The sequence below is a fragment of the Fringilla coelebs genome (assembly GCF_963513975.1).
Source record: "Fringilla coelebs genome assembly, chromosome: 12".
NCBI lineage: Eukaryota > Metazoa > Chordata > Aves > Passeriformes > Fringillidae > Fringilla > Fringilla coelebs.
This window is the reverse complement of record NC_140038.1, coordinates 19,152,650-19,180,258: the sequence shown is the minus strand read 5'-3', so window position 1 is coordinate 19,180,258 and position 27,609 is coordinate 19,152,650. Positions and strand designations below refer to the sequence as shown.

Below are 27,609 nucleotides of genomic sequence, written 5' to 3'. Positions count from 1 at the left end.
TGCATCAGATGCTCCCATCCAGGAGCACGTGCCAAAGCTCCCTTTGCATCCCTGGATGTGCCCAGACAGATCTACCGGAGCCCTGGGGGAGCTGGTGCTGTGAAACCAGAGACTGCTTTGTCAGACACTGTCCATTGCATTTGCAGGGCTGGAAGAAGGAGGTTGTTCCCTGAGGAAAACAGATCATTTCCAAGCGTTCTGGGCAGTCTGTCTTCACCAGCAGACTTAGTTATTTATGATGTGACATGACAGGAGGAAAGAGCTCATCTTCACATTTGCAGGCTCACTGCCCTCAGTGCACTGAAATTACTGGTTTTTTTCTGTAAATAGGACTCACTTTAGAAGAGACACTTTTACTAGTGCATTAAAATAATGATTTTTAAGCCATTAAACCCTCACATCAAGGAAAAGGAAATTTATTTGTGGCCCTTCTGATTTTTTTTGTAAGCCTGTTACAAATTTGAATCAAATCAGTGTCTTCCAGCATGGCTCCTACCAGTACTAGTTTGATAATTGGTCTTTTATTTTTGTCCAATGTTTTTGCTACATATCCAAGCTGAGAAGGGCCTTTCTCCTTTCCATACAGATGTTTGCATATTTTTTATTAGCAGAACGTGAGTTATTTTTTTATTTTCAGCTGCAGATGGTGAATAAACTCAATCTGACGCAGACTCAGGGTTAGAAAACAAACCTGAGAAACCAAAATTAGCAGTGAAGCAAAGTCACACAGAGCAGGGGTAGCACTTTCCTTGTCACATCTGGTCACTGTCATGCTCCCTGTGGCACAGCTTTCCTGATGCCACTCAGTGGAAGGCTGAACCCTGAGGGCCACACTGGATGAAGGAAACTCCTGGTGCATAGTTTATGTGAGAAATGCTGACTCCTCCTGAGATGCCTCCTGCCACAAGGATTTTAAAGCAGTATATCTGGAGGAGCAGGAGATGAGAAATAATTTGTTTTGGTGGCTTTATTTCCTCTTTGTGAATTATGAACAAGCTCAGTTAATGACTCTTGAACCTCGGTCAGTCCTTTTCATCCTCACATCCTGCCCGGGGAGCAGCAGGAGGCAGCTGTCCTGTCATTATCAGTCACATTATCTGGGGGTGGGAGGTTCTGTGACTTAAGCACATCTGCCCGAGGTGATGACAGGGCACAGCTACCTGTGGAGGAGGAACCAGAAATGAAAACAAATTGTTTTAAAGCTCCTTTCCATGTTAAACACTAGAAGGAGAAAGCTCAAGTTGCTGCTCATGTGAAACAGTCAATTGCATGATTATTGGGGAAAGATTTGTAGCTTTTCTGGAAAAAAAACAACCCAAAACATGCCAGTACAAAGGTCTGGCAGAAGTGGAGAATGAGATTTCTTGCAGAGGTGGTAGAGTACATCTGGTAGAGGGAGCTGGGAGCTCCAAGCTTTTGAGTTTTGGTTGATAAGTGGAGGTGGTTTTGTTCAGAGCTCTTTTTGATTTGGCTTCCAGGTGAGAGGAGAACCATCGTGTCCTGCACTCGGATCATTAACAAGACCATGACACTGGTGAATGACAGTGACTGCCAGCGAGTGACCCGCCCCGAGCCCCAGGTCAGGAAATGTAACACACACCCCTGCCAGTCACGGTAAGGAGTTACAAACACTAAAACCAATATCCTTTTCCTTCAGAAACTGCCCCTTTCCAAAGCCTCCATCTGGTGAACACAGTGAAAATGTCTCAAAGTATTGGGACGCATTGTTAGCCACAGTAAGCAGCTGTAATATTCATTTCCTTTTGTTGAGCAGGTCAGATTTTCATTACCTCAGACAAAGCCCCTTTAATTTGTGGTCAGTAAGGCCAGATTCCATGCAGGCTGCATACATTGTTTGGGGATGGTTTTCTTTTCCCCTTGGTTGCCTCCTGGGAGACAGAACTTGCAGTATAAAGTTAGACAAGACTAGAGTGACTGCATATCTAACCTTTCTTTTTTTGAATCAGCACAGAATGGGGTCTGATTAACTGTCAAACAGTACTACAAAAACCCTGAGGTCAATAAATTAAATTATGATGAAACACATTTTAGATGTTTTCCTCAGTAAGGGTGCTTTTCTCCTCACTAGTTATTAGAGATCTCTAACAATAATAAAAATATCTTTTTTTTTTTAATTTGGCAAACACTTGTACTTAAAATTATTTTGATCTGTGTTATATTAAAAAAAGACATTTCTGACCAAAATTACAAAAGACAGGAAGGTAAATTAATTTGTTCAGTTTGTTAGCTAAAAAAAAAAAGTTCACTTTTGTTCTGCAGCGATGTTTAGCATTCTAGTGTAGAAGCTCCAGTTTTGATAGTAGTTAGAATAACACCAGGATCAGGAGTTTGATCCATGTATTCACTTCAGAAGTGGACTCAATGATCCTTGTGGGTTCCTTCCAGCTCAGAACATTCCATGATAAAATCAATTTTAGATAAAGCTGAACAATACCTAAAAAAGCATCTTCAAGCCAACCTGCTGGCTGCTGCATCTTGGATAATCAGACAAGCCAGGGAAATGCACCTACAAAGCTAATCCTGCTGGCAGAAGCAACGGGGGCAACAGCAAACAGCACACTTCCTTCTAATTAGACCTGCACTCTGATTAAAGTGCCCTGGAGCAGGGAAATGCAGTGTCAGGTCATCCATCAATAAGGCTGGTTCAGGTTTCAGTTTCTGTCTGCACTGCCTGTTATTGCTGCTGGGCAATATTGGCTGTACAGCTTGCAGTACTGAAAGGTATAATGAGATACCCTGGTGTGTAAGGAGAGCCAAAATCCCAATGACTTCAAGGAAATAACTGTTTCCTTGAAGAAGGAAGTCCAGTGGGGCTGGGATTTCTGTCATGACACTCTCTCAGAAGAAGCATCTGCTTGTGTTTCTGCCTTGGCATGAAATGTTTCTCACTGACCTTTTGGAAAGCTGTCAAGAGTAGACTGGAGTAAGCCCAGGCAGGTATAGGAGGGATTCCGGGTGGTAGAGATGAAGAAAAGCAACTTTAAAAGTTCTGGAAGTTGTGGGCAGCTTCTGCCTCTACCAGCTGAGAGCAAGGATGGGAAGTTCTGGCCATGTTGCAGCCCTGAGACCCACAGTGTGCTCTGAGGGATCTCCATGACCCTGAGCCCCTGGGGAGCTCTCTTTGCTGCCCAGCGCTGCTGCCTGTCCAGGGCAGTGGCAGTGGGTGAGGTTAAATCACACAGAAACTCCTCAGAAAGGATTACTTTGCTCCTGTATCCAGCCTGTGTTCCTCTGGGGAATGGGGTCCAGCCCTTAATGTTATTCCAAGGTGTCTCTTCCTCTGTGTGGAGCCAGCAGGCAGTTTATGGGCACAGCTTAGCACAATTCTGCCCAGCAGTGAGCAGTGAGCTCTGGCACAGGGACACTCTTGTTGGCCCACTTTTTTTCAGAGCAATGACAGCAGACACTGAATTGCTTAGAACCTGGAAAGGCCACAGAATCTTTGCTGATGATCTGATAGACCACACTCCCTCACTCCCTCCGTGTAGAGTACACTTTCACACTTAACATGCTTTTAACTGGAAACATTTTCAGAAGCACATTCTCTGTGCCTCTGTAGAATTTAAATTTCCACTTGCGTTTGCCCACCCAGACATTAGAAAAGCATGCTTAGCATATTCTCTGACCAAGAACATCTTAAAGAAACCCTTCTCTTTCACCATGTCAATGCTTTTTTTATGAGCCCTGAATTTGTTTTAGGGTTTCAAGTAAAATTATTGTAGCATCTTGTTACAATAAGGTCCTTTCCCATTTCCACTCAGACCTAAGCCCTTCACCTGAGTTCAGAAGAAGGAACAATGCTCTCCTTTCTCTAGTAAACCAGCTCTGTTTTGTGCATTCTGAATTGCATTTGCACTTTCACTCAAAATTTAGGAGCATCACCTTTCAGAGTATTTATCTCTAGAGAGGGGTCTTTTGGCCAGCACAGGACTGGGTCAGAGGACACTCAGTCTCTGTTTCACTTTTGGATGGGCTGTGTGACTTTAATTCACTATCCCACACTGTCCCTTTGTTTCCTCTCTCAATCCATGTAGAAGCTAGATTGCAAACTCTTTGGGATGGGGTGAGATCATATTGTTTAAGAGGAGGAAGAGGCTGTTGCTGTTGAGATTGTAATAAAAATAAAATAAATAGTCACCCACATTTATAAAGTGATCAGGAGGAAAAAAGGGTATGTTATTAATAACAGTGTCTTTCTTCCAGCACGATCCCAAAGTGCTTTGTAAATTATATATCCCTTTGAACTTCAGCCACCTCTCAGGAGAGCCAAATAATGTAGGGCAGGGGACAGTACTTTCATGAGGCCAAGGAGAAGATTGGAATTCTCCAACTGCAACCCAGCATCTGAGGAAAACAAAGCAGGATTTAAAACTTGATTGGATACACTGACATGTTTTAAAATTAAACGTCAGAGAAGAGAATTTTCTTAAGGGTTTTGTTGAAACTGGCAAAAATAAAAGAATCTTTCATTCTTTATTATTGTTACTCTTTCACCTTTTAAAAAAAAGTCTCTTTTTCTTCCTATTTTATTTTTTATGTTCCTTGACCCTCTTTTTCCATTAAATTCTTTACAGCTTCCTTTCCTGTCCCAACTGCACCCTATTAGCACCTCTTTATTCTAATCCTTTGCCTAGCTCTTTAGGTATTTTTTACAAAACCCTGCTGTAACCAGATGGAATCTGGATTCCTGCATGCGGCGCGGATGGGTCGCTTCCAGCACGCCCAGCACCAACCCAAATACAGCGGCAGGGCCAGCCCTGGGGCTGGCACCAGACTCACAAATCACAGATCCCATCAGCTGTTTTCACTGAAAACACAGCTCGGCCACTGGCCACACACTTCTGCATGCATGGCTGGGGCTGTGGCTATGAAACTGCTCCACTCCAACGCAGGAAAAGCACCAAAACCACATGAAATTCCCCAACTGTTGGACTTGTAATGGACTGTGTGCAAATGCTGGTAATTTTTCTCCTCTTTGCTGTAAGAGATTTTAGGAGAGGTTAAGTTCTTTCAGGGGTCTGCTGAATATTTGGTGTTCTTACATGGATGCTGAACAGCAGCATAAATGCCAGAAATCCCTGGCTGCATCTACAGAAAACCACAGGAGACCCTGAGCACTTATTTTCACTGTTTAGGACTTGAAAATATCTCCTGAGCCCAAGGGTTAGTTTTCTGCTACTACCAGCAGCATATCTTAGACTGCTTTCTATAAGCTGAGCTTTTTCCACAGGCTCCTTCCCTCACTGGAAGGCTCTCCTTTGATCTCACTGTTCATGTGGGTCAGAACTTTTTATTTCCAGCCTAGGTTACTCACTGTCGTTTTTCAACCTTTTTTTTGTGCATCAGCTCTGTTTCCTTTTCTTACAGAGTATTTTCCCTCCCTTCCTTTCAGCCTTGGGCTATTTGCCACAGGACACAACAAACCATTGTATCTCCTCCTTCAATCATTTTTCTGGGCTAAATCCATTACTTTAACTTCTTATTGCTTTTTTCATGGCTGCATCATATTTGTGGCTTACAGTCATTCGAGATGTTTTCCTCCTCATTTATTTCATTGTATGAACCCTAGTTTAACACAGAAATGCTTGTTATTGGTCCCTGAGCCCTCAGCCTTGCACTGTGTGCTGTTTATTTCCATCCTAGTTTTGTTATTGCAGTACTGAAGGTTATTCAGTTCTTCCTGTTTGACATCCTAATCCTCTGAGGCATTGACACTGCTTCTAGGCTTTGTATTGTCAGCATTTTCTTCAATTTTCCAGCAGTTTTCTTCTTTTTTGTGCCAAGGTCATTAATGAGCATAGTAAATTAGATCAAATGCAAGACAGACCTTTCAGGAAGCCCACTAGTAACTGAGCTAAATTCCTTTCATACCTGGTACTCCTTTGCAGCACTAAAGGTAGATAGGAGGCCAGCTCTCACCTCTCTATGAATTACACAATTATATCTGTGTTTCCCAGCATGTCACCAGTTAGCATTTCCCATGCAGCAAAAGGAGTTCTTCACCAAACAGATTAAATCTACCACATTTCCTTTGTCTGGAAAACCAGTTATTTTAGTCAGAGAAAAGCAGCCAATGAATTTTGCCTGGAGGAAGCCTATCTTGCATCCTTTTACCACTGTGTCCTTGATTATTGTTGCCCTCCATATCAGCTCTAAAAGCTGGCACGCTGCTGAGGTCAGCTCTGTGGTTACATGGATCACTTCCTTCTGTCTTTCTTCTCTTTCCCTTTCATTTTCCATCCATGGGCTGGAATCCAGCACCAGGCTCCCCAAGGGTTCACACACCACTACAGGCCCACTGGGGGAAAATGAAGCCAGTTCTAAGAGTCAGTCAAGGCCCCAGTTGGCTCAGCACCTCAAAAACATGTCCAAAGGCTGGGGAGTGCCAAGTAATGGTGCCTCAGCATGTGATGGTTGATGGTGCCCACTGCTTTGACTCCTGGTCTGATTTAGGCTTAGGGTGTGTATTCATGTGCTGACTGAGAGTCCACCCTGCCCTCTAGACTTCACCATATCCCTGTGACAGTGCTCTGTTTAACAGCCAGGAATACAGAAGTCAGAATAATACAGAAATCAGAATAATGCAGAAATCAGTCCTGTCTCCCTGATTCTGTTTGCACCCCATTTCTGTGTGTTGTCTTCACAGGTAGATGGGGAACAAAGCAATTTCAGATTTATCTTGTGAAGTGGTTGTCTTGCAAATACTAGATTTTGGGGGCAACAATATGATGGGAATCTCTTTGAGAACATCAGCAAATTCCTCACAGGGCTGGATAGAAATTGCACTAAACTGGAGGGGTGTGGGTGTTTGTTAACTGAAGGGGCTGAGCTGGACTTTTAATGGCTCCAGACGGGTCAGTCCTTTCATTAATGCAGTTTATCATCCAAAAGGTTCAATGCCAACAGGTTCAAACCCTTGTCTGTGCCTTGTGCTGAGAAACATCTTTGATGTGCATTGGATTTGGTTACATGAAAAAAAAAAAGAAAAGAAAAGAAGGAACAGCCGTGGGGAGGGTTTCATTTTAGCCTGGAAATCTGGCATCAATAGTAATGTTAGCACCCTCTGATCCAAGGAGGCACCACGTAAGAGCTCATTTTGAAGTACTTCCCAAAGCTGGAGTTGGGATCTCCAGAATCAGCTTGAGCTTAATGAATTTGCCAGGACTGTGCTGGAGGGGCTGGAGCAGGGAATGCTGCGCTCTGGTGGCAGCTCCTCGGGGCACTGCCTGCAGCAGGGCTCCCGTGGGCCTTGCAGCAGCAAAAGCCAAAATTCTGCACACCAGAAAACCTGAGACACTCCCAGGCACCTTTGTGAGGGGTGGCTGATGTCTTGCTGTGGGCACATCTGGGTCCAGGTCAGTTGATGGTGATCCCCATCCACCAAAAGGGGACAAAACCCCCTGTGCTCCAGGTTGTAGGCACGTCATCGAGTACCAGTCAGTAACAAAGACAATTTGTTTGTATCTTCCAGCAAATCCAGCAGCTCAACTCAGTGGAGCAATTCTGGCAGAGAAGGCTTGGGAGCAGGCAGTTTAGAATGAAAAGTGCTCTTTGGCTACTGCTAAATGCATTTATATCAAATAATCCAAGATGATTTGCTGGAGCAGGAGTTAATTTGGCATTATTTTCCACTTGGAGTCATGAGACAGGTCCCTTAGCTTTGGTGTAAACACCCAGGCTGGCTTCCATCACTTCTTTCCCAGTGCAGTGTTTGACTCACCAACCTTGTGGTTGACCATTGCCTTGTTTTAAAATGTTACATGATCTGTGCTGCTTTGTTTTGAAGCTCTTCAGGCCAAGTGCTGCTCTAACCCACAGAAAAGGATTAGCAGGATAATCCAGCAAAATATTTAATTGTGAAATCCACTCCTCCTGCTGCCTGCTGTAATGATCTTCACAGTATGCATCGTGTGCTGGGGGCTGAGAAGGCACTGCCTTCCTGGAAAGGCAGGGAATGGAGCTGGAAACCAGTTGCCCATTAAAGCTACACCTACCATGGAGGTGGGTAGGGAAAACTCACTGCAGAGGAGCTCTGAGAGTGCTGAAATTCTGTCCCTTGATGGCAGCCAGCAGGACACCTCCTCACACTGACCCCACACTGAGTCCTCCAAAACGGAGAGATCTGCTCGTCTGGGGGAGGAGGAGAGGGAACAATGGCTTCCATCTGAAAAAAGAACTTCACAAGGTGTATGTAAATTATAAAACATTTTTCCATGGCTGATCTTATTGGTGGGAAATTGAAAAAGAAAAAAAAAGCCTGTCAAAATGATAATCACTAAAGAAAAAAAGAAACCTGTGTGAGTGAAAGTTGGCAAGTCTGTTAGCAGAATGACTACTGTACTGGAAAATTACTGAGCACTGTTTATAAAGGCAATCAGACAGGAATGTTAGTCTTGGAGTCCTACTTTCAACATCAGCAGCTGTATTATTCTACTAGATTCCTTGTACTTTTCTCCAAAAAAAAAGAAAAAAAGCCTTCTAGTGCCTGGGTGTGGCACAACCTGTTCCCAAAAGACAAGATTCACCTGATTGTTTTGAGTCCAGTGCAGCAGAGAGGTGGTGGAGAGCTTCAGGAGTGTGTGGGGAGAGGACAGTCCAATAGCAGTGTGTCTGTGTGTTTCATGGAAAACACAATTCCATTTGTAAAGAGACTTTTCTTCTACACAGTCGAGCATGAGCTTGGTTTGACAGCTGTAAGCAAAGTATATCTGTCAGTTCCACATGACTGATTCTCAGAAATCTTTTCCAATTCTTCTTGCTAAAATTATCCAATGTAAAATCCTGGCCCTGCTGAAAGTTGGTCTGACTTTTGTCTAAATCAGTAGAGCCACAGTTTCCTCCAGGAGCCTCAGAAAAGTAAGAGTGACTTCAACAGGATTTTGCATCAAAAACTGGTGCTAAAGACAACCAGTGCTAACTGGGCATGGACTTATCCTCACTTGTGCATTAAACCAAATGTAGGAAGTTTCCTCTGATGCTTTACTCAGCAGTAGCACAGGGTCTAAACTTGTTGTAGGTAAGAGCCAGCTCTAAAAAAACAGGTTTAATAACAAAATAATAAAAAAATGTGTTATTGCAGACTTCTCTTTGGTCATATCGAGCTATTACTGTGAAAGCAGGGAAATAAATGTCACTGTAGCATTGGGAAGGCAACTAAAGTACCCAGTAGGTAGTGAGGGGATGTGTGAACATGGCATGGATGTATAGTTAGTGGAAGAGAACACACTGTTCTGCAGGGCTCAGGGCAGAAACAACCAGGGAAAATTTAATGGGTTACAATATTTACCCCAGAAGAGGGAATGGCTTTATAAGAGGCTGTGAATCTCTGAAAAGTGATTTCATGTCTTTTAATTGCACTCCCTCACCCCCATCCTTTAGCCTTCATCCATTTTATCTTCCTAACTTTATTTTCCCAACTCTTTAGCTCTCAGCCCTCATTTGCAGACATTCACCTCCCTGGGGTTTATGTACATTGTGCTGTAGGCATTTTTTTTTTCCCCTAGAAAATGTGGTAGTCTTAGGCAAGCAGGTAGAGTAGATAATTCAAGGTTAAAAACTAATCCAGACCATAGAAAGATCAAATGATGAACTGAATCTCCAAAAGATATTTCAAGTTTGCTCCAGGGGCCTGCCAGATAAGTGTTGCCAAAGCAGATCAGAAGAACTCCCAACTCCTCAGAAGAGATACTGAGAGGTCAGAGGTTGAGGAAGACTCAGAAGACAAAGATTTAGAGCAGCCCTCTCAGATTGCATGTCCTGCCCATCCCAGCTTTTTGAAGCTTTTGAAAATCACACCCTTCTGGGCATATTTTAGCTAGAAAGACAGACACTGACTGAGGTAAAATCTCTGCTTAAAAGCTCATCACTTTCTTCCTGAATTTGACCACCAGCAGGGATCACTTAGCTCTTGAATCTTCTGTAGAGGTAAGATTACAAAAAATAATAATACCAGAGATGAAAGCATCCCTGTGGTTGTGAGAAAGATGAGTGTGTTTGTCACATAAATCAGTGCTTGTTGGCAAAGTGAGAGGCTCTCCTGGGACCCCAGCTGGAGCACTCCCCTGCTCCCACAGAAGATAGGTTATAACCTGGGAGGGAAAGAGCAAGCTGAAAAGAACTCTGGTGTCAAGCAATCCCTAAGATCAGTTTACAGGCTTAAAGTGTAACTGGAAGCCAAATTCTGTATATGATATACACAGGGCTTAGTGTACAGCAGTTAATTGGCTTAGTTAATAATACAGAGCCAGCCTGGGGTTTGGAGTTAGAACACTGGAGTTATTTTTGACATTGTCATAAGAAAAATGCCTCCCTTTTTTAAAGAAAATCACCCTCTAAGTAGCTCTTGTTGTTAAACAAACTCAGGTGTGTTCAGAAGGTGTAATGACAGTGTAGAGACAGAAATCTACCTGTGCTGCAATTTAATAGTTACCATAATGTGATACTATTTGCACATCACATTTTTCTCCCCTGTGTGTATATTACTTGCAGATAGTAATTCTGCTAATATCTTGCTGCAAATTCCTTCCAAAAATTTGAAACTGACAGGAATTTTCATCTTTAATCACTTTATCCATAAACCCTTTGTTTTTCCCCATTGGTTGTGAACACTGTTGAAATACAGTTGTAATGTTCCTTTGTGTTACAGGCACTAAAACAATATTTTCAGCTGCCTGTGAAGGAGAATTTGGGGGAACTGTGAGGATTCAGGGCACTGCCAGGACTGTATGTAGGACTCATCTTTACTTGTTTGCCAGATTGTTTTTACAAGCCATTGATTCAAGCATAGATTTCACTGAGAGGATGAAGTTCAGTGGTCAAAGTGATCATCCCCTTGGTGCTTTTGAAAATAACCTACTTTACATATTAGTATTATTCAGGCATTTAATGTCACTTGTCTCCTGGCTGTGAAAGTAAAACCACCACTTGAAAATAGCCTTTAATTTGTAAGTATTTTGACTGAGTGTATTTGACTGTATTTTTGACAGAGTGAGCTGTGAGGTCTCAGAGATCTCTTACAGCATTGCCCCACCTGATTTGTAACCACAGGGTTGGGATCAGGAGTGGATGTAGTGGATGGTGGCTGAAGCTGGAGATTGTTTTCACCACAGACACATCTTTGTATTGGGTTTCAGCTCGTTCCCAATGCAATCATTCTTCTCATGATGGTAATACTTGTTTTTTCTGTGCTGATTTTCTAGTTGCACTCTGTCATGTCTGTGCTGGTACTGAGAGACCAGCAAACAGGGTAAAAACCAGGTGATTTCTTCCCTCCTCAAGCACAACAAACAAAAAAAAAATAGAAAGGAATTTTCCTTCCTAAAAGGAAAGCCATAACCTCTCTTCTTAAGGCATCTTGGAAATAGTTGGCATGCTGTGTGCTGCCCATCCTAAGTGCAAGCTCACAGACAGCCTCTGCCAAGAATGTATTTTTATCTTTCTCCTTTGCTTTCAGCCCCTTTCCCTTTTTCTTCTGCCAGTAGCTGTAGATCACAGTGAGAGCACAGTGCTGAAGTGAGTATTAGCTGAGGGGAGCCTGGGCAGGGCCCTTTCCCAGCCTTGTGACTCACACTCAGCTCATAAAGCACAATCATTTCTGCCCCTCCATGCCTTTGTCAGGAGGTTCCTTCCCCCAGGTGGATAATTCCCTCACTTTGCTCCAGCTGGGCAGAGCCCAGCTGATACCAAGGAGGCCTGGCTATTAATTTTCATGAACACTGATTTCTGCACTTCAGGGCTATTTTTGTCAGTATTTCAGCCCTAGTATTCAATTTCCCAGCTGACATTTTCCCATTCCATAGGAGAAATACCAAGCCCTGGGCCACAGAGATACACCAAAACTGCAGTCTGGAGAAACAGGTTTGGTGTCTCACCAGCTGTTTTAGCCAACAGAATTCACAGATGTGTCAGTCAACTGCTTTAATGCACAGGAACATTTGAGCAGAGTCCTGTTCCACAAAAGACAGGTGGCCAGTCTGCCCAGTCCTGCTGAAACCAAATGGCTTCTGCCTGCACTGTCAGCACAGTCATCAGTGCTGTCACGCCAGTCATGGCATTCACAAATTAATTCATGACAATTGCAGCAGGTGAAGATGTTTCTACAAATGGTGCTGAGCTGATTTTCCCCCCTTCAGGAATGGGAAGATGGGAAACAGTTTTTTAATTAGTTTCAGAGAAGTAACACACAACACCTTCAAAGGAAATGTGGTAAATAGGTTGCTCTACCTGGGTTACAGGAATCTCCAGCAGAATTAAATAATATTTCTCAGCAGACCTATTTTTGAGAAGTCTTGTTTGGGCCTCTTACCATAATAGACAGCTCAGGACTGGGTGACAAGTAAAAGATTCATGGTGTAAGGATACAGATCTGGATGACAGTCCTGAATAACAGGCTAGAAGGTCAATTGCCTGGTGAGAAAGGCATGAGAGCCTTCTGGTGCACAGTGGCTGCACAGTTATTGCTCCAGTCCCTCACTCCATCCAGGAATGCCTGTAATTACAGGGAACATGCTCTCACTGACAGATTGCAGGAAGCTGAAGATCGATGCTGCTTCTCTTTTAGAAAAAAATGTCATTCCCTCCACCCCTCCTCCTTCAGATCCTTCTTAGACACTTTATTCACTGCCTTGTAGCCCCACTGTGGTGCTTCCAGCACTTGCTGGAGTCAGTGGAGCTGGAAGACAGAGAAGGGAGGATTCCTCCTTTCCCTTGCAAGGAATGGTCTTGCAGGACAGTCTGCAGACAAGTCTGTCTTTATCTGAGAGAAAAAACCAGCCCCACTGCAGAGAGTGGGGTTAAAGGGAGTGATGCAGAGTTTGGGGTTTTGCCTGATATGGAGTCAAGAGGGAACATTCCTTTGCATGCTGACATTGCTGCTTTACACACTTCAGCTCCCAGAGGGGATCAGTGAGCTCAGGGTGATGACAGCGCAGCACCAGCGAAGCACCCACACACCCCCGGAAGAGCTGCCCATTTCTCACTGGCTTTAAGTGAAGCATCATGTTTTATTCCAACAGTTTGCTAACATTTATCCTCTGGCTCCTTCCCAGGTGGGTGACTGGCCTCTGGAGTCCCTGCTCTGCCACGTGTGAGAAGGGAGTGCAGCACCGGGAGGTCACTTGTGTTTATCAGCTGCAGAACGGCACCTACGTCAACACCAGGGACCTCTACTGCCTGGGCAGCAAACCAGCCACGGTGCAGAGCTGTGAGGGAAGGGACTGCCTGTCCATCTGGGAAGCATCAGAGTGGTCAAAGGTAGGACCTTCACTCCAGAAAGGAGCCAGACTGCTCAGAGCTCTGGATACACTGGCCTTAATCCACGGCTCTCATGGTCAGCATCCTCGCAGCACTGGAGTGCTGGGCAGGACTCTCATCTCTTGAGATGAGCAGTGAGGAGCTCAGGTTTGGTTTCCAGACCAGATAAGTTAGTAAGGCAGGGTTTAGATATGCTCTGGGGGCTGTATCTTTCCATCTGAAAACTCTGACCAAGAAGGAAAAATGTTTCACTGCCCTGAGGCCAGAAGTGCAGTAACCCAGGGCTTCTGGCTCCATTTAAATGTGGTGTGAAGAAATACCAGGTTTATCAGGCATCTGCATGTTACAGAGAATGGGCAATCTTTGGGCCCTATCCAGCCTTCTTTTGTGTAATTCCAGGAAGAAGAAAAAGCTGCTTATATTTTGTATAAAAGGTTCATCTCAGAGTAGTTTCAGAGTTAAGAATTTTTTCCCAAGTGTTATGAATGCATTTCTGACATAAATAATGGGAGACCTAGACAGTTACCCTGTGTTTTGTTTAGCAGTAGAGTGATCTGGGAGTGTGCCTGCAGTTCCTGACCAGGACTCAGCTACTACAGGGCAACTTTGTCTGTACCCTGTGAGTAGCAATCCTTACAGGATGCCCATGTTCACTTTGATATTGTATTTGCTGCACTCACCTGTGTGATGAGCTCCTTTCACTGTGGCTGCAGCTCTACCAGCCTCATTCCAGCCTGGCTGTCCAGCAACAGCCCTTCCTGTGGGAAGGATTCCTCATTATTCACCTCTGTTTGGAACAGGGAGCTCCTGTTTAAACCATTGTCAAAGAGCTTTTGCTAGATATTATTGTTAGAAATGTGCTTAAAAGTCACAGAAGCTCAGGACAGAAGGGATCCTGAGGAGCAATGTCTCCTCACAAACACAATGGGATTTCATTGTGCGCTTCCTGGACAGGAAATCTTAGTTTTGGCAAGAGAGGTGATGGGTAAGTGAGAGCAGTGTTCCCTTTCAGTGGGGTGCTGGATCCTTCACTGGTGCATGAGATTCTTTTGTTACAAAAGATGTGCACAGACCAAGGTTTTAGTAGGTTGTCTGATAGGCCTTTTGTGTGTTCCCCTTTCAGAGGATGCCCTCTTTATTTCATATAGCTAAACCAGGTGAACTGTTTCTAGCTGAGATTAGGGTGCAATTCCTACCTGGTTTACATATGGATTTTTTCCTTGAGTCTTTTGTTAACAATCCCAGGTACTTCTGTCTCCCTTTTATGGAGTAGTGTAAGTCAAATTACAGATGAGTGGAAATCTTCCATACCCATGACCATGTAACTCCTTTACAAATACACAGCATTTTTAGATAATTTTTTCAATAGCTGGTTTACTTGTCTTTTGATACATTTATTTACTTTTGTTGGGTCTGTAGCTGTGCATTTGATTTTAAATTTGTTATTCTGGCCCATTTCTGGTGTTTTGAAGCTCAGTTGACTCTAGGACACATTTGATGCTCTGCCAGTGTGAACTATTCTCACACCTAGGACTTCCTTCAGTGGTAATCACTTTATTCCTTAGCATTTTAATCTGATGTTGAGGAATAAATATCACTGAAATTGTATCATTTTATAAATCTATTTTCTGATCTATTTTTTTTTAACTTCTTGTTAATGCAACACAGTTGACCGCACTGATGTCTGGTCCCTGGTCAAAAATGTGTGTTTTCACTGCAAATTCCAATACAATCTTCATCATGGAAAAAATTAAGTTCCCCTTGTATTGCCAAACACTTGAGATTGTTTTGGACAAAGTACTGCTCAACCCATTTTTAATGATAAAAATAGAGACTGTCAGGAGAAGGTGAATGTTTCTACTGTTAGAGAAATAGAGTGGGAAAAAAATATGGATTTCCTGCAGATAAAGGAATTGTGTCTTAACTGCAAAGTTGTGTTGCTCCTTTGCAAAGCTTCATGGGATCTGACAAAGTAATTTGTTAATAAAATAAGACTTAATGATCTTGAGTGAACACACAGAACTGTGTCTGTTAATTTGTGGACTCTCTGTAAAATCTATGTATTAAGAAATTCTTCATGAAAACAGATGACTTGAGGAAAGGAAAAAAACCTCTTAAAGAGGGTGATTTATATGCGACCACCAAAGATCTGTTGGAAACCTTCTTGCTCATGCTGTTTTGTCTAGGAAAGTATATGCAGTATTAATCTGTGAATGACTTAAAAGCTGTGGGAAGAACAAACAGTTGGTGTTTTTCCCAGACTTGCTTGTAAAACCCACCTAGAGATTTCTCCTACTGTGAAAAATACTCCCACTTCAGCTTGATTTACTTCGAGTAAATTGGACCGTTCCAAAGATTTTTATATATTGAGCTTTGTAGTTTGAGATGAACGAGTGCAACCCTGAGGAGTCCACCCTGGGGCCTGAGGAAAATGATACATAATTTGGGAAAGTCTACCCAACTTGGGGCAAATTCATGGCTTTAAGGTACCATTTAAGGAGCTCCAGCCTGGGATCTCTGGCAAGCCTTGCTCGCCGAGCAGTCCAGCAAAGGATTTTGTGGAATTCTGCAAAGCTGGGAAGAATTCACCCCCCTGTCTTAGCAGAACTGTAGATTGTGCTCCTTACAAAGATGTTACATCCGTGAGGGGTCACGCCGTGAGCAGCACACAGTAAATTAAGTGGAAGGTTTCCCAGATTCTCAAGAAGTCACTTTGTAGTGCTGTGAAGTATTTAAAGGCATGTCTGTTTGCTTGCCAGCTCATAAACGCTTGTCATTCATGTCCTTAACAAGGCCAGCAGGTCAGAACTGCCTGGATTGTGTTTTTAAGACAGTTAGACAGGCATGCTGAGATTTGTCCATTTGATGTAATTTATATCAAGCTGATGCTTGTTTCCAGCATAGACCCCCTGGATGGAGAAGCTTCTTGGAACACGTTCAAAAGACCTCACAGAATATCTCATATCTGCACTATTTATTCAGTGTCAAATCAACTGTCTTTTCCCTGCTGGCCCCCTGAAGGGGAGAACTTGACATGCCAGAGGAGGTTAGTTTTTATCTCAGCTGGTACATAGATCATTTCTCCACCCACCTGTCCCCAGTGGCTCTGCAAGACAATTTCTCACTCTTAACCACTGCAGTGGCATGAGAATGAGGAGCAGGCAGACTGGCTGTGCTCAGGGGTGGTGACAAGGACTGAGGTGGCTGTGACAGCAGGTGCTCTGTCACCAAACTGGTTATTGAAAACAGAAATTTGGGTTCAGTTCGTGCCAGTGTCCTTTTCCCACCTTGTACAGCCAAGAAAATCAAGACAAATTCTTCATTAAACAAGGATTTCCAACCTTTGGCAAAGATAACAAGTGAGTGACCAGATATCTCTGCTCTTTAGAAGCTAATCCCATGGAGCCCAGGCACAAAAACATTGTGGGTAATTTGTGCTCACTCAGTGAATGTTTGTTAGAGTTTTTCAGAATAAAGACAGTGATGGCAAATCAAAATGTGAATGTGATGTGTGTGTTTCACATGAGAAGGTGTGAGAATTGTGACTTTGCCATGATATGCACAAACTGTACTAGAGAAACGTGTTTAAAACAGTGGTCTCATGCTTCTGTGATTGAAAATTACATTTAACACCACCATTTATCACCCTTGATGTATCCCATGATACATTATGGGATGTGGCAGTTCTGTGTAGTGAGTCTCAGTGTGTCCTTCAGTATGAACGAGGAGCTCTTCAACCAAGATTTAGTAGCACCAATTCTAGCAAAAAGCCAGCTGACATTTTTCAAAGAAGGTTGATTTTCAGAATTGCCATTTCTCAGAAGTAAAATATTTCACAAGCAGTCATCATGCTTTTGAAATTACTCCTATATGAGAGGCTTAGATTATTGTAATAAAACCTTATGGGTTATCATTTTCCTCAGTGTTCATAACCCCAGCTTTTCCTCTGAGCTGTGTTACCAACATAAAAGCCATCATTTCTAAGCACCATGTAACAAAAAACCAAACCCCTGTTTTTTTGCAGTGCTCAGCAGACTGTGGCAGGGGAATTCAGAAGAGAACAGTGACATGCACAAACTCCCAAGGGAAATGTGATGCAGCCACCAGGCCGAGAGACGAGGAGGAGTGCGAGGATCACACAGGCTGCTACGAGTGGAAAACGGGAGATTGGTCCAAGGTAACAGCAAACACCTCATGCTGTTTTCTATCTGAGAGCAAAGATGTTCAGAGTGCTGAGCTCCTGTCTGCTGTCTGCATTAGATTGCAGTTTAAATATTTAGGAAGCAAATTTTTAACTGGTTTTCAGGGTAATCTGGGATCTACACACATTGTCCAGTCCCAAACTCATTCCAACCACGTGAAATGAAAGGCTTGAGTTTAAAGGCAGAGCTAAAATCATCAGTCCCTTCCTCAGGCCTGGAGCTTACCTTCACTTAGGCCTGTCTGAACTTTGTTTCTCCAGTGACATCAGTGGAATTAATTCCTGAATGCACTGGATTAAACCAGAGCAGAGTCTGCTCTGTATTTGCATTCTGATCTTAAAGTAATATGAGGTTTTGCTTGGGAAGGAGGCCTGGCAGTGTGAGAAACTCAACCCTTGCCAGTGTTGTTCAGAAAGCATCCTTTACATTGCTGACTTCGTGAGGACTAGAAATTCCCAGCAATATTATATTCCAGTTTGGTTTTATCTTATCTTTCTAACTGTGCTGTTCTTTAAACAGAAAACCTACTTTCTGTTCTGGAATGTACGGCATGTGCAGAAACCACTGGGATACAGTAGTTGCACTTTGCTTTCCAAAAACCCAAACCCCAGCAAGCAAAATCCAGTGAAGCAGAGGCCCAGGATGGGCAAATTGGCTTATCTGTGATTGCTTTTTTTTTTTTAGGAATTACAGTTCTGTATATAGTCTGTCACAGATACATGAATTTAGTGGTGTCAGTGCTGGAGAATGCAGGAAGAACCTGCCACATACAGAGTGTCTGTATTTATGCTGAGCCAGGAATTTATGTCACAAGATGTTTACAGTATTGAACATTATTTTATTCATAACCTGGCACTAGGAGTCCATGCAAGCTAGCCAAAACAAACAGTCCCCATGTGTTAACAGGTGAAATAACATTATTTATTTATTTATTTATTTGAGGGACACTAAAACATTTTGGCATACAAACGGCCCCGGGTTCTCTTGATAGGGAGGAATATGAAATAATGGTGTATTCTCCAATTTCGTGGATTGAAAGTTCAGTGTTGTGTGAACAGTTCCAATCTGATAAAGATGTTGGCTCACTGCTGGGAGGGCTGCAGTCTTACATGGGTCACAGTAAACAGTGTTGTTTGATGGGTTTAATGTTTGCATGTGAGCAGGGCAGGATCAGTGCAAAATCACTTGTTGTTTGTGATTCTTAACTCAGGATCAGGATCATCCCTGTGCAGGAGGGCACAAAAGCTTGTGTGCTGCATATGTGGCCTGCTTCTGTCTGCAGGGAGCTTGTGCCAGTGCTCTGCTTCCCAGGAATTTCACCCTGTGTGAGTCCAGCAGGATGTTCTTGGACTTAGATTTGGTTTGTAATGAGCATTTAAAATTCTAGACGTATTGGTTAATTCTGACTGGACACTTAGGTCACACAATTAGATTCTTCTTCTCTGAGTAGAGGGGTAGAGATTGCTAGAAAAGGGTAGGTACAGTTCTTAGAAGAAAATGTATTGTTCCAGAAACCCAGATAGCTGAAATGTTTAAAGTGGAATTCAATTCTTCACAAATCCTGAGTGAAGGATTTTCATCATGAGGATCCCGAAGCTTTAATACAGGGCTTGGACTTAAGAGAGGAACCTTTACAGCTATCAGCAACTCTGGCTTAAAACAGCTCTTTCTTTAAGGAGAAGCACAAAGTCTGTAGCCATTAGCTTATAGTGAACTCTTTAAAATTCATCCTTCCAGGGCAAAATTCCTCTGTAAAACATTTGTTCCCAGCCCTGTAAAAGCCACTGTGAGAGGGCTTTGCTGACTAAGATGGAAACTTCTTCTATTAATACAAATTGATCTCAGAACAAGCAACAACTTTGTGCAATTAATGTGTTGTGCATTTGTTGCTTATTGTTGAGAACCATCAGGGAAGCACGATTTAACTAACAGTGGTAATTATCAGAGATTAAAATAATGGGCCTTGATGCTTTATGTGCAAACAGCTTGCCTGGTGACTTAGCCACTGATCCTTAATTTCCCAAACCAAGATCCTCTTTGAAGATGCTGGGAAGTCATGCAAGAGAGAGGGAAAACCTCATTTATAAAGTCAAGTCCAGATACAACTTTTAAATAGAGCAGGCTGTTTGGGTGGTATGACAGTGTTATTTTTGTGTTAGTAGTGGCATTATTTGTATCATACACAGACTCTGTGCATGAGGAGATGGATCAGCTCCCCAAGAAGCTCCCAGCAGCAGTAAAACCTCCACACCTACCCAGAAAAATTGTGATTTTAAGTTCTCAGCTCTCATGTAGAAGAGATGAGGGCTGGAGATGAGGCCATGCTGATCTGAGACCTGCACCCACCAGCCAAGCCTCATCCACTGGCCTTACCCACAGCTCTGTAGCCATTATCTGTGCCTGAAAGAAGAGGGATGGTATCACATTTTCTGTCAAGTTTATTTGCAGCTGGTCCTTGCTGTGTCCTGTAGCTTTTGGAAAGCATTTGGAGCTAATTGTCATGTTTGTATATTCTTAATATATTTGCAGCGTGTTTCAAGTGTTGCACAAGAAACTGATATATCTAGTTCACTCAGCAGACACATAAGGCCAAGTTTGTAAAGTTATTTTAAATGGCTCTGAATTTGCCTTTGTTAGCCCAGTGCTTGAGATTAACAAACTGTACTGGAATTCTGAAGACAGAGAGTTGCTCTGTTACTAGACCTCTGTTACCACTGCTACTAAACTTGCAGCTCCCCGACTCTGCTGCCACTTCTCTTTTAAACCCATCTTAAAGGGATATAAGTGTTATTTTTAGCATTTAACTCAGCATGAGTGACACAATGCTCCTGGCCCCAGAGTCTTCAAACCTAATAGAAACATGATTTGCATAATGCAAGACCCACTGAAGGTGTTAACCTTATTTTTGCCTGGATTCTTCAGAATTGCAATTCATTATATCATCCTTTCTTGTACATGATGCAATATACAAAAGGGAGTCCAAGCCATCTCCCATTCAGTCATTTCTTCCAAGAGGAAATTCCACATCCAGTTTGCATTCAGTTAAAGAAACAAACATCTCATACACTCATTCTGCTTTGAAATAGTTCTTCCTTGTTTGAAAAGAGAGCTGTTAAACGTTCCGGCACTGGAAGCATTTTTACATTTTTGTTGTAGCCGTGCTGGTCAGAGAAACAAACACAGGTTGCTCAGTTTCCCAACACTTGCCTCAGACTCCCAGATTGTTTAAAATGTGCCTCTTGATGCTTTAGCAAGACAGTAGTCCATTCTTGCATAGTGAATTATATTTTTGCTGACAAACTTTACATCGAGGATTACATTCCTGCAAGAACAGTGTGTCTTTATGTGTGTGGCTCTCTGGAGAGCTGAGCAGGACACACAGCCCAGCTCCACACCATTCCCTGCCCCAGGCTGTGCTGGATGGGGCTGCTGCAGGACTTGGACCTGGCATTGGAGTCACTGGAAACGTGTCCCAGATGATGCGGGGAGCTGGAGGTGCTGGCGAGTTGTGGTGGTGACACAGATCTTGTGCTTGAAGATGAGCAGCACCAGGGGCTGCTGTTTAACCACCCAAGGCTGCCCCCCCCTCCTCAGCTCTCTCCCCTTCTGCTCCAGCCGTGATGTGGCAGGAAAAGATGGCCCAGGGGAGACCTTACTGCTCTCCACAACCACCACAAAACAGTTTGTGTTGAGGTGAGGGTCAGGCTCTTCTCCCAGAGATAGCACAAGGGAGGTTCAAGCTGGATGTTAGGAAAATGTTCATCACTGAAAGAGTGGTTAAGCATTGGAAGAGGCTCTGCAGGGAAGTAGTGGAGTCACCATCCCTGGAAGTGCTCAAAACCCAAGCAGATGTGGCACTCAGTGCAAGGGTTTAGTGGGCAAGGTGGTGTTTGGTCAGAGGTTGGACTTGGCCTTGCAGGTCTTTCCCAACCTTAGTAATTCTTTAATTCTGTACAGTCCAAGGCTACATTTTTTCAGTTCCTTTCCTTCAGTTGTCCCTTGGACTCTTCTAAGGTAAAATTGAGGAGGCAAGGTTGTATAGCAGGAGCAATTGTCCACAAGATTTTTATGGATTTTTCTTTATTTCCACTTTTACTTAATTGTTTCTCTCTTTCACATGCTTCAAATTCTGTCCCAGCTGAAGTTCTGTATTTGGAGCCAATAGTACAGAATGGTTCAGGGCTCCCAGTTTCATTTTTTTGACTATTCTCCATTTCACTGGTGTTGTATCAAGAAAGGTGGAATTACAAGCCAGACACACAAGCTCCATCATTAGCTCTGACTTTCACAAGGGGCATTTTCAGCTCTGTGGGTGGAAGTTTAAATATAAAGCTTCTGTCCCTCAGGCAACAATTTAGCTCATTAACCTATTATATTACCTAGCCCAATGAAAAGATTTTTAGAAGAAAAACACATAGAGGCCTTGTAGCATGTTGACTTTGCCATATTTTTTTCTTTGCAGTTACAGTAGGTGCTCTGTAAATACTAAGGCCTGTATTAATCTCAGATAACCCAGTGTAAATCCAGGGTAACTGTCTTTCATTCTTCCCTACAACCCACTGGCCACAGGCCAAGGGTCTCACTCAGCACACTGGGTCAGATGTCAGTCTCTCTTACCTGAGGGTAAACCCAGATTAATTCAGGTACTTGAGTTAATGCAGGTTTATGCCAATGCCCAGCAGAGCAGGATTTGACCTGGTGGGCTGAGCAGAATCTTTGGGTCTTGGGTAGGAACCATCACAGATTTGTGCTCTTAGGAGAAAGCAAATCTATGACACATCAAGCTGTGCTTCTACTAGCAGAGAAAGTAGAGGGAAAATCTATTTCTACCACTTCACATCTTGTATAACCACCTGGCACAACTTTCACTGGATTCGGAGAGATTGAACACTCCAGAAACTGGAAAGCCCCAGTAAGGATCAGCTTGGCAAAGTGTAATGTTAAACAACATTCTTGTTGCCAAATAATGTCAATAGTGATAGAGCACATCTGAAAAATCACCCATAGCCACCTGCCCTCCCTGGGCATCAAGAGTTGCCAATTCCTTTACAGAACTTGCTGAGCCTGTGAAATGCTGGAGATGGGTTCTCATCCCAGGAGGACATTAACAGTAGGGAGAGAAAAAAAGAATCTAATTTCCTGTAAGAAAAATACTGGCTTTGTGCCAGACATTGAGGTGCTTCACACTGAAGATCAGCAGTCATTCATCACAGTGGGTGGTAACAAGGATTTGTAATTGCAAATTAATTGTTTTGGCAGGATTACGGGAGGTCTTATTCTCTGAGAGATAAACCCCCAGCCTTGCAGTACACCAAAATACATGTTGGGGTTTGGGGCTTTTTTTCCAAAAATGCAATCTCCCAGTGCCAGGAAAGCATATTTTCCAAGCTCCAAATGATTGGGAACATCAACAAAATCCTCTATGTGCCTCACTTTTAATGATTAATTCATATTACATAATAAGAAGAGTAAATCAATGACAGCTGTGGTTTGAGAGGTGTATTCAAAGCTGTTATAAATATAGAAGCAAAACTGTCCTTTGTTCTAACATTCATTACAAATTCATGGCTTGACCTGACATCTGTTTATGATAAGCTATGGACAGCTTGGTTATTCTTCATAAAGGTCAGAACTAAGTTAATCTTCTTCTACCTTGGAGAAAATAACTTTTCTTGTTGGATTGAGAGAAAACTCTGCAGGAGGGGTGGTAGCTTAAAACTGCAGTGGCACGTCAGAGCTGACAGACCCTTCCCTGCCACTGATAACTGTGTGATTTATGGCTGCTCACATCCTTCAGCAGCACTGGAAGGTTGTCCACAGGCCTGCTGATGCACATGAGTTGTTCTCCAGAAAGTGATGGAGCTGGGTGGGACAGGAGAGGATCCAACAAGCTTTACTAGTCAAATTCCCTGCTTCTGTGGTCCTGGACATGGCCAGGAGCCAGAGCATCTGTCCTAGACCTAAGTCCTGCCCGATGGACTGCTCTGAGTTTTGGTTCCCTGTGGTTTGTGGCTCTGGGACACAATCACTTGTGTGCAAACCAGGGTCTTTCTTGCCTACAGCTAAATCTCAAAGCACCCCTCCCTACAGGAGATGAGATCAAATGGCCCAAAATTGGTTTTTCCAGCAAGGAACACTCTTGGATTTGAACAGGGTTTCAGTAAGATGAATCCCACCCTTCTGCTCTGTGATTGTCTGTCCCCACATCTGTGGAATGTCTTTAGCTGTGGGCAGAGGTGGAAATGTTGCATCATGGCACTAAAACAAGGTTGAGCCTGTGCTTAGGCTTAGGCTAAGAGCCAGCCCGTGTGGATGCAGCTCTAGTTGGGAACTGGGCATGGAAAGGGAAGAGATGCTGACTGCAGAGCTGGCCATGTCCTTCCCCTGGGCACTGCAGGCTCCAGGAACCAAGTCCTGTTTGTGCCTTTTAAGCTGCTCCTTGTTTGCACAACAAATTGCACAGCTCATCTCCACTGGAGTTTCTGGGAACATCCCTGGTACAAATTATTGTGAAGGTTCTGTAGTAAAGGAGAATGTGCTGCAAGAAAATTGGATTGATCTGAACACTGAAAAAGATCAGTTTTGTTTGAAGTGGAGCATGCTCTGCACCAGTGTTTTTGTCTCATGTTCCAATACAGCCTCCAGTGATCCTATTAACTGGGAAGTAGCTTCTCTTTTTTGATATTTTATTTAAAAGCCTGGTCCATTAGGTGCATTTTTTTGATGAAGAGTTAAAGTCTTCCACCAAGACCAGTGGATTGGAAATGAAATTCCATTGTGATTTTTTTACTCTTGTTTTTTCCTGTGAAAAAGGAGAAAGAGTGAAAGACGAGCCTGTTTGAGTATTGGCATTCATTTTCTTTGAGTTACTCTGAGATGTTACAGTGTCCAGGATCATGTTTTTGAAAATATGGGGAGTATTAATTCACCACTTAAATTCTGTAGTACCAGTCTGAAGAGGATTTTCCCCTTGAATACCTACAGCACACAGTATGTACTGCTAGCAGGGACTGCTGTAATTTCCCAGTCCTTTCAATAACCTTTTGAGATTTATAATGACTGCCGAGGCATTAAGGTGACAATCTCCCAGAACACCTTTAAGGAGCAATGAGTACCAGTGTGACTGACTGTGCAAAGAGATGAAACAGTATTAGCTAGCATCACACATGTCAGAGCTGGGTAGCTCCATGTCTAGAAAATGCTCAGGCAGGACTGAATGAGAGATGAGCAGCCTCTTGCTGAAATTAAAAAATCCCAGAGTGGTCCTTAGTTTAATTACTTTCTTTAATAAATTGCATTGGGGGAGCATTGATCATTAACTGATGAATAACTAATAGTAACTAATAAGGCATTCAGGAGGACTTCAGTCCCCAGGATGTCCTTCTCAGGATAACATCTGGGGTGGGAATAGAGCTCATGTGAGCCCTGAGAGCCTGGCTCAGCACAAGCAGCTCACAGTGCTGTAGGAGCAGGAGGGATTCTCCAGCATCCAGCCTGACCCAAGTTCTGTGATCCCTTAGCTGTCCATTACTACTGGGGCTATTTAAAATTACCTTGATCATGCCTTTTGCATTAGGTATTTTTCACCTTGCATTTGTCCTGGTGGAGTAGCTCTGGAGTATTTCCACTTTGTGCCAAAGGTCCAACCATGGCACAAGTGCAGTAGGGGACCTGCTAGAATATGGGCCCCAGTGGGCAGCACTCTGTCACCTCACAGATCTGCCTGGGCCTGTTCTTCAAATCCAGTTTGTAACCTTGTGAGAAGTAGATTCTTCCTGATTGGAATATTGGATTAAATGGCATTTTCTCATCAGCATCCACCTGGGCTCCACTGCACAAGTACTTTAGGGGCACTGCCACTACCCAGAATATTCATGTGTTCAGCCTTTAATCTCTGAACTCTCTGTACACAATGGAGCTTTTCAGAATAGCAAAGCCAAACTTAATTATGCAGTGAGACATGCTGGATGTGCTGGTCAGGTCTTGTTCCTTGGGGTTGTGCAGTTTGAAAGTACAGCTGTAGGCAGTTTGCAAAAATTGCTTCTCTTTTCTTGCTAAGATACTGTCACATCAGCCATGAGCATTTGCTGCCATAATTTATTGTTTCTTCCCATACTGAGTCAGAGGGGTATGCATTTTTTTTCTTCTTGGCTAAATTAAACAAATCAGTCATTTCACAAAAGTTTCCAAATGAAAGATTGTGGTAAGCAAGACCAGATATGTTCTTTTACAGATCTGGGGTTCAAAAAGAAGAGAAAAAAAAAAGAAAGAAAGAAAAGAACAAGGAAGCTTGAAAAACAGCTTACAGTTTGCTTTAGGCTAATTAGATCTTATCAATGAAAAGACAGATATTTCTTTCTTTAGCATGATGCCATGGTGAAAGTTGACCTGGTGTTTATGAAAGCATATTGCATGCTGCTTTTCAGCTAGAGCTGAGGGGTATAAATGAGTGATCCTCATAAAAAGCCTGATGTGAAGGTGTGTGGAGCAGTGGCTCTCAGAGCACACATGTGTGTGCTATTAAGGTCCTGGGAAGGGAGCAATTACAGGATCTTTGTCATTCATCTCAGATGCTGTGTTAGAATGTTTTTAATAGGAACTTCTCTTGCTTTCTTTCTGACTTTCATAGAGGCAAGAAATAAGACCCCCAGGGGAAAAACACTCTACCCTAACGCCTTGAATGCTTGAAGTCTGAAGTCAGTAGAGCATGACTCTATCTCTCAATATTGGAGCTTTAGCCGTGGTGTTATCCTTGGCTTCAGCAACTTCCAGCAAACTGGTGGCAAACCAGTATCTTTAAACATCAGATGCCTGCAGACTGATGAATAAGGAGAAATCCCCGTCTTGCCTGCAGGTTACTTATAACAGTCTAGAACTGGATCTCCCTCTGACAGATCTCTGTACTGGAGTGTGCTCAGGATTGGCTGGAGGGATGCTGTGACCTCCTGCTTCTGCTGGGAAAAGTTTATTACCAAAAAATATTTTTCCATCTATCCCTTGGAGGTTAGAAAAGTGACATTTCTGAAGCTGTGCTGGGGTCTGAAATGTATCCCAGCCTCCCAGGAGCCCTCAGCAATCATCCATTATCCCATTCAGTCCTGAACCTGTGTCTCTGCTGGTAAATCTCTACCTTTTCTGCCCCCATTAAGCCTCAACAGAGGGATTCTTTGGACTCTCTGCTGTGCTACCCTGCCCTGGCTTAAGTTGTTCTCATTCCTCTCTCTTCCTCTGCTATCTTTTGTAGACCAGGAGTTGATGAAGGCCCTGACAGATCTCAGCACTTTCTGTAAATTTATTCTATTTTAATACTAATATTCTCCTGAGGCATTTGCTTTCAAAGCAATTAGACATCTGTCAGCACCTTTGCTAGATTTCAAGCTTTCATATCAGTATCCTAAGGTGGAAATAGCATTCCAGTTGAAAAATCATAGCTTGCTTCTAAGGTTAGAGTTTTTCAGTGAGTAAATCTTCTTTAAGCTGTTGAATGCAGCTGCTGCCTTGACAATTTGTGAGTTTATTTCCTTCTGGATATCCCCACTGGCTTGCATGTTACTGCCAAAGAATGTGAATGCAGGCATTTTTGTCTTGCTTTTGCCTTCCTAAGCAATGTTTGAACTGCTAGTTACAGGGGCTCTCATTAGCTTCACTTTTTGTAGCTGTTCATTAACCACCTCTATTTTACAGTGCTGAGCAACCCTCTGATCTTTGCTTGGGGGTGGATTTCCAGTTTACAGTGCTTGTGTTGTCAGTTTAGAGCATTATAGTTAAACTGTGCATTTTGCACGTGCATTTTGGTGATGGTGACACCTCTGGCAGTGCCTGGTGGAAGGGAAAATCCACTTCTTCCTTTGGCACCAGCATCTCTGCTCAGCCCCTTGTCCCAGCCCCAGCTTCCCAGAGGATGCAGATTGCTGGGGGGTCTTCTCTGCTGGATCCAGCCCTGAGAATTGTTCTGTGGATATGGTTCCTTGCTCCACAAACATTTGGGAACAGAGAGTCCATAGCAGTGCATTTAGCTGTCCAGAGAAGGAGAGAAGGTATTTATAGGAATTTGCTGTGCAGTTGGGGTTTGACTTTTATGCCTCTTTTAATGATGTCCTCTTGCAATAGTGCAGCATGAGTAACAATTCCCCCT

General features: G+C 43.2%; 1 protein-coding gene across 1 annotated transcript in view; it reads left to right on the top strand.

Annotated features, from left to right (window-relative positions):
* ADAMTS17 (ADAM metallopeptidase with thrombospondin type 1 motif 17) overlaps positions 1-27,609 on the top strand; it is a gene marked incomplete at its 5' end in the record, with an annotated part of 154,974 nt that overhangs the window by 118,672 nt on the left and 8,693 nt on the right. The window contains 3 exons of the mRNA XM_084213817.1: positions 1,479-1,614; positions 13,068-13,272; positions 17,297-17,449. Coding sequence (XP_084069943.1) covers positions 1,479-1,614; positions 13,068-13,272; positions 17,297-17,449 — 494 coding nt within the window. The remainder of the gene's footprint in view (positions 1-1,478; positions 1,615-13,067; positions 13,273-17,296; positions 17,450-27,609) is intronic.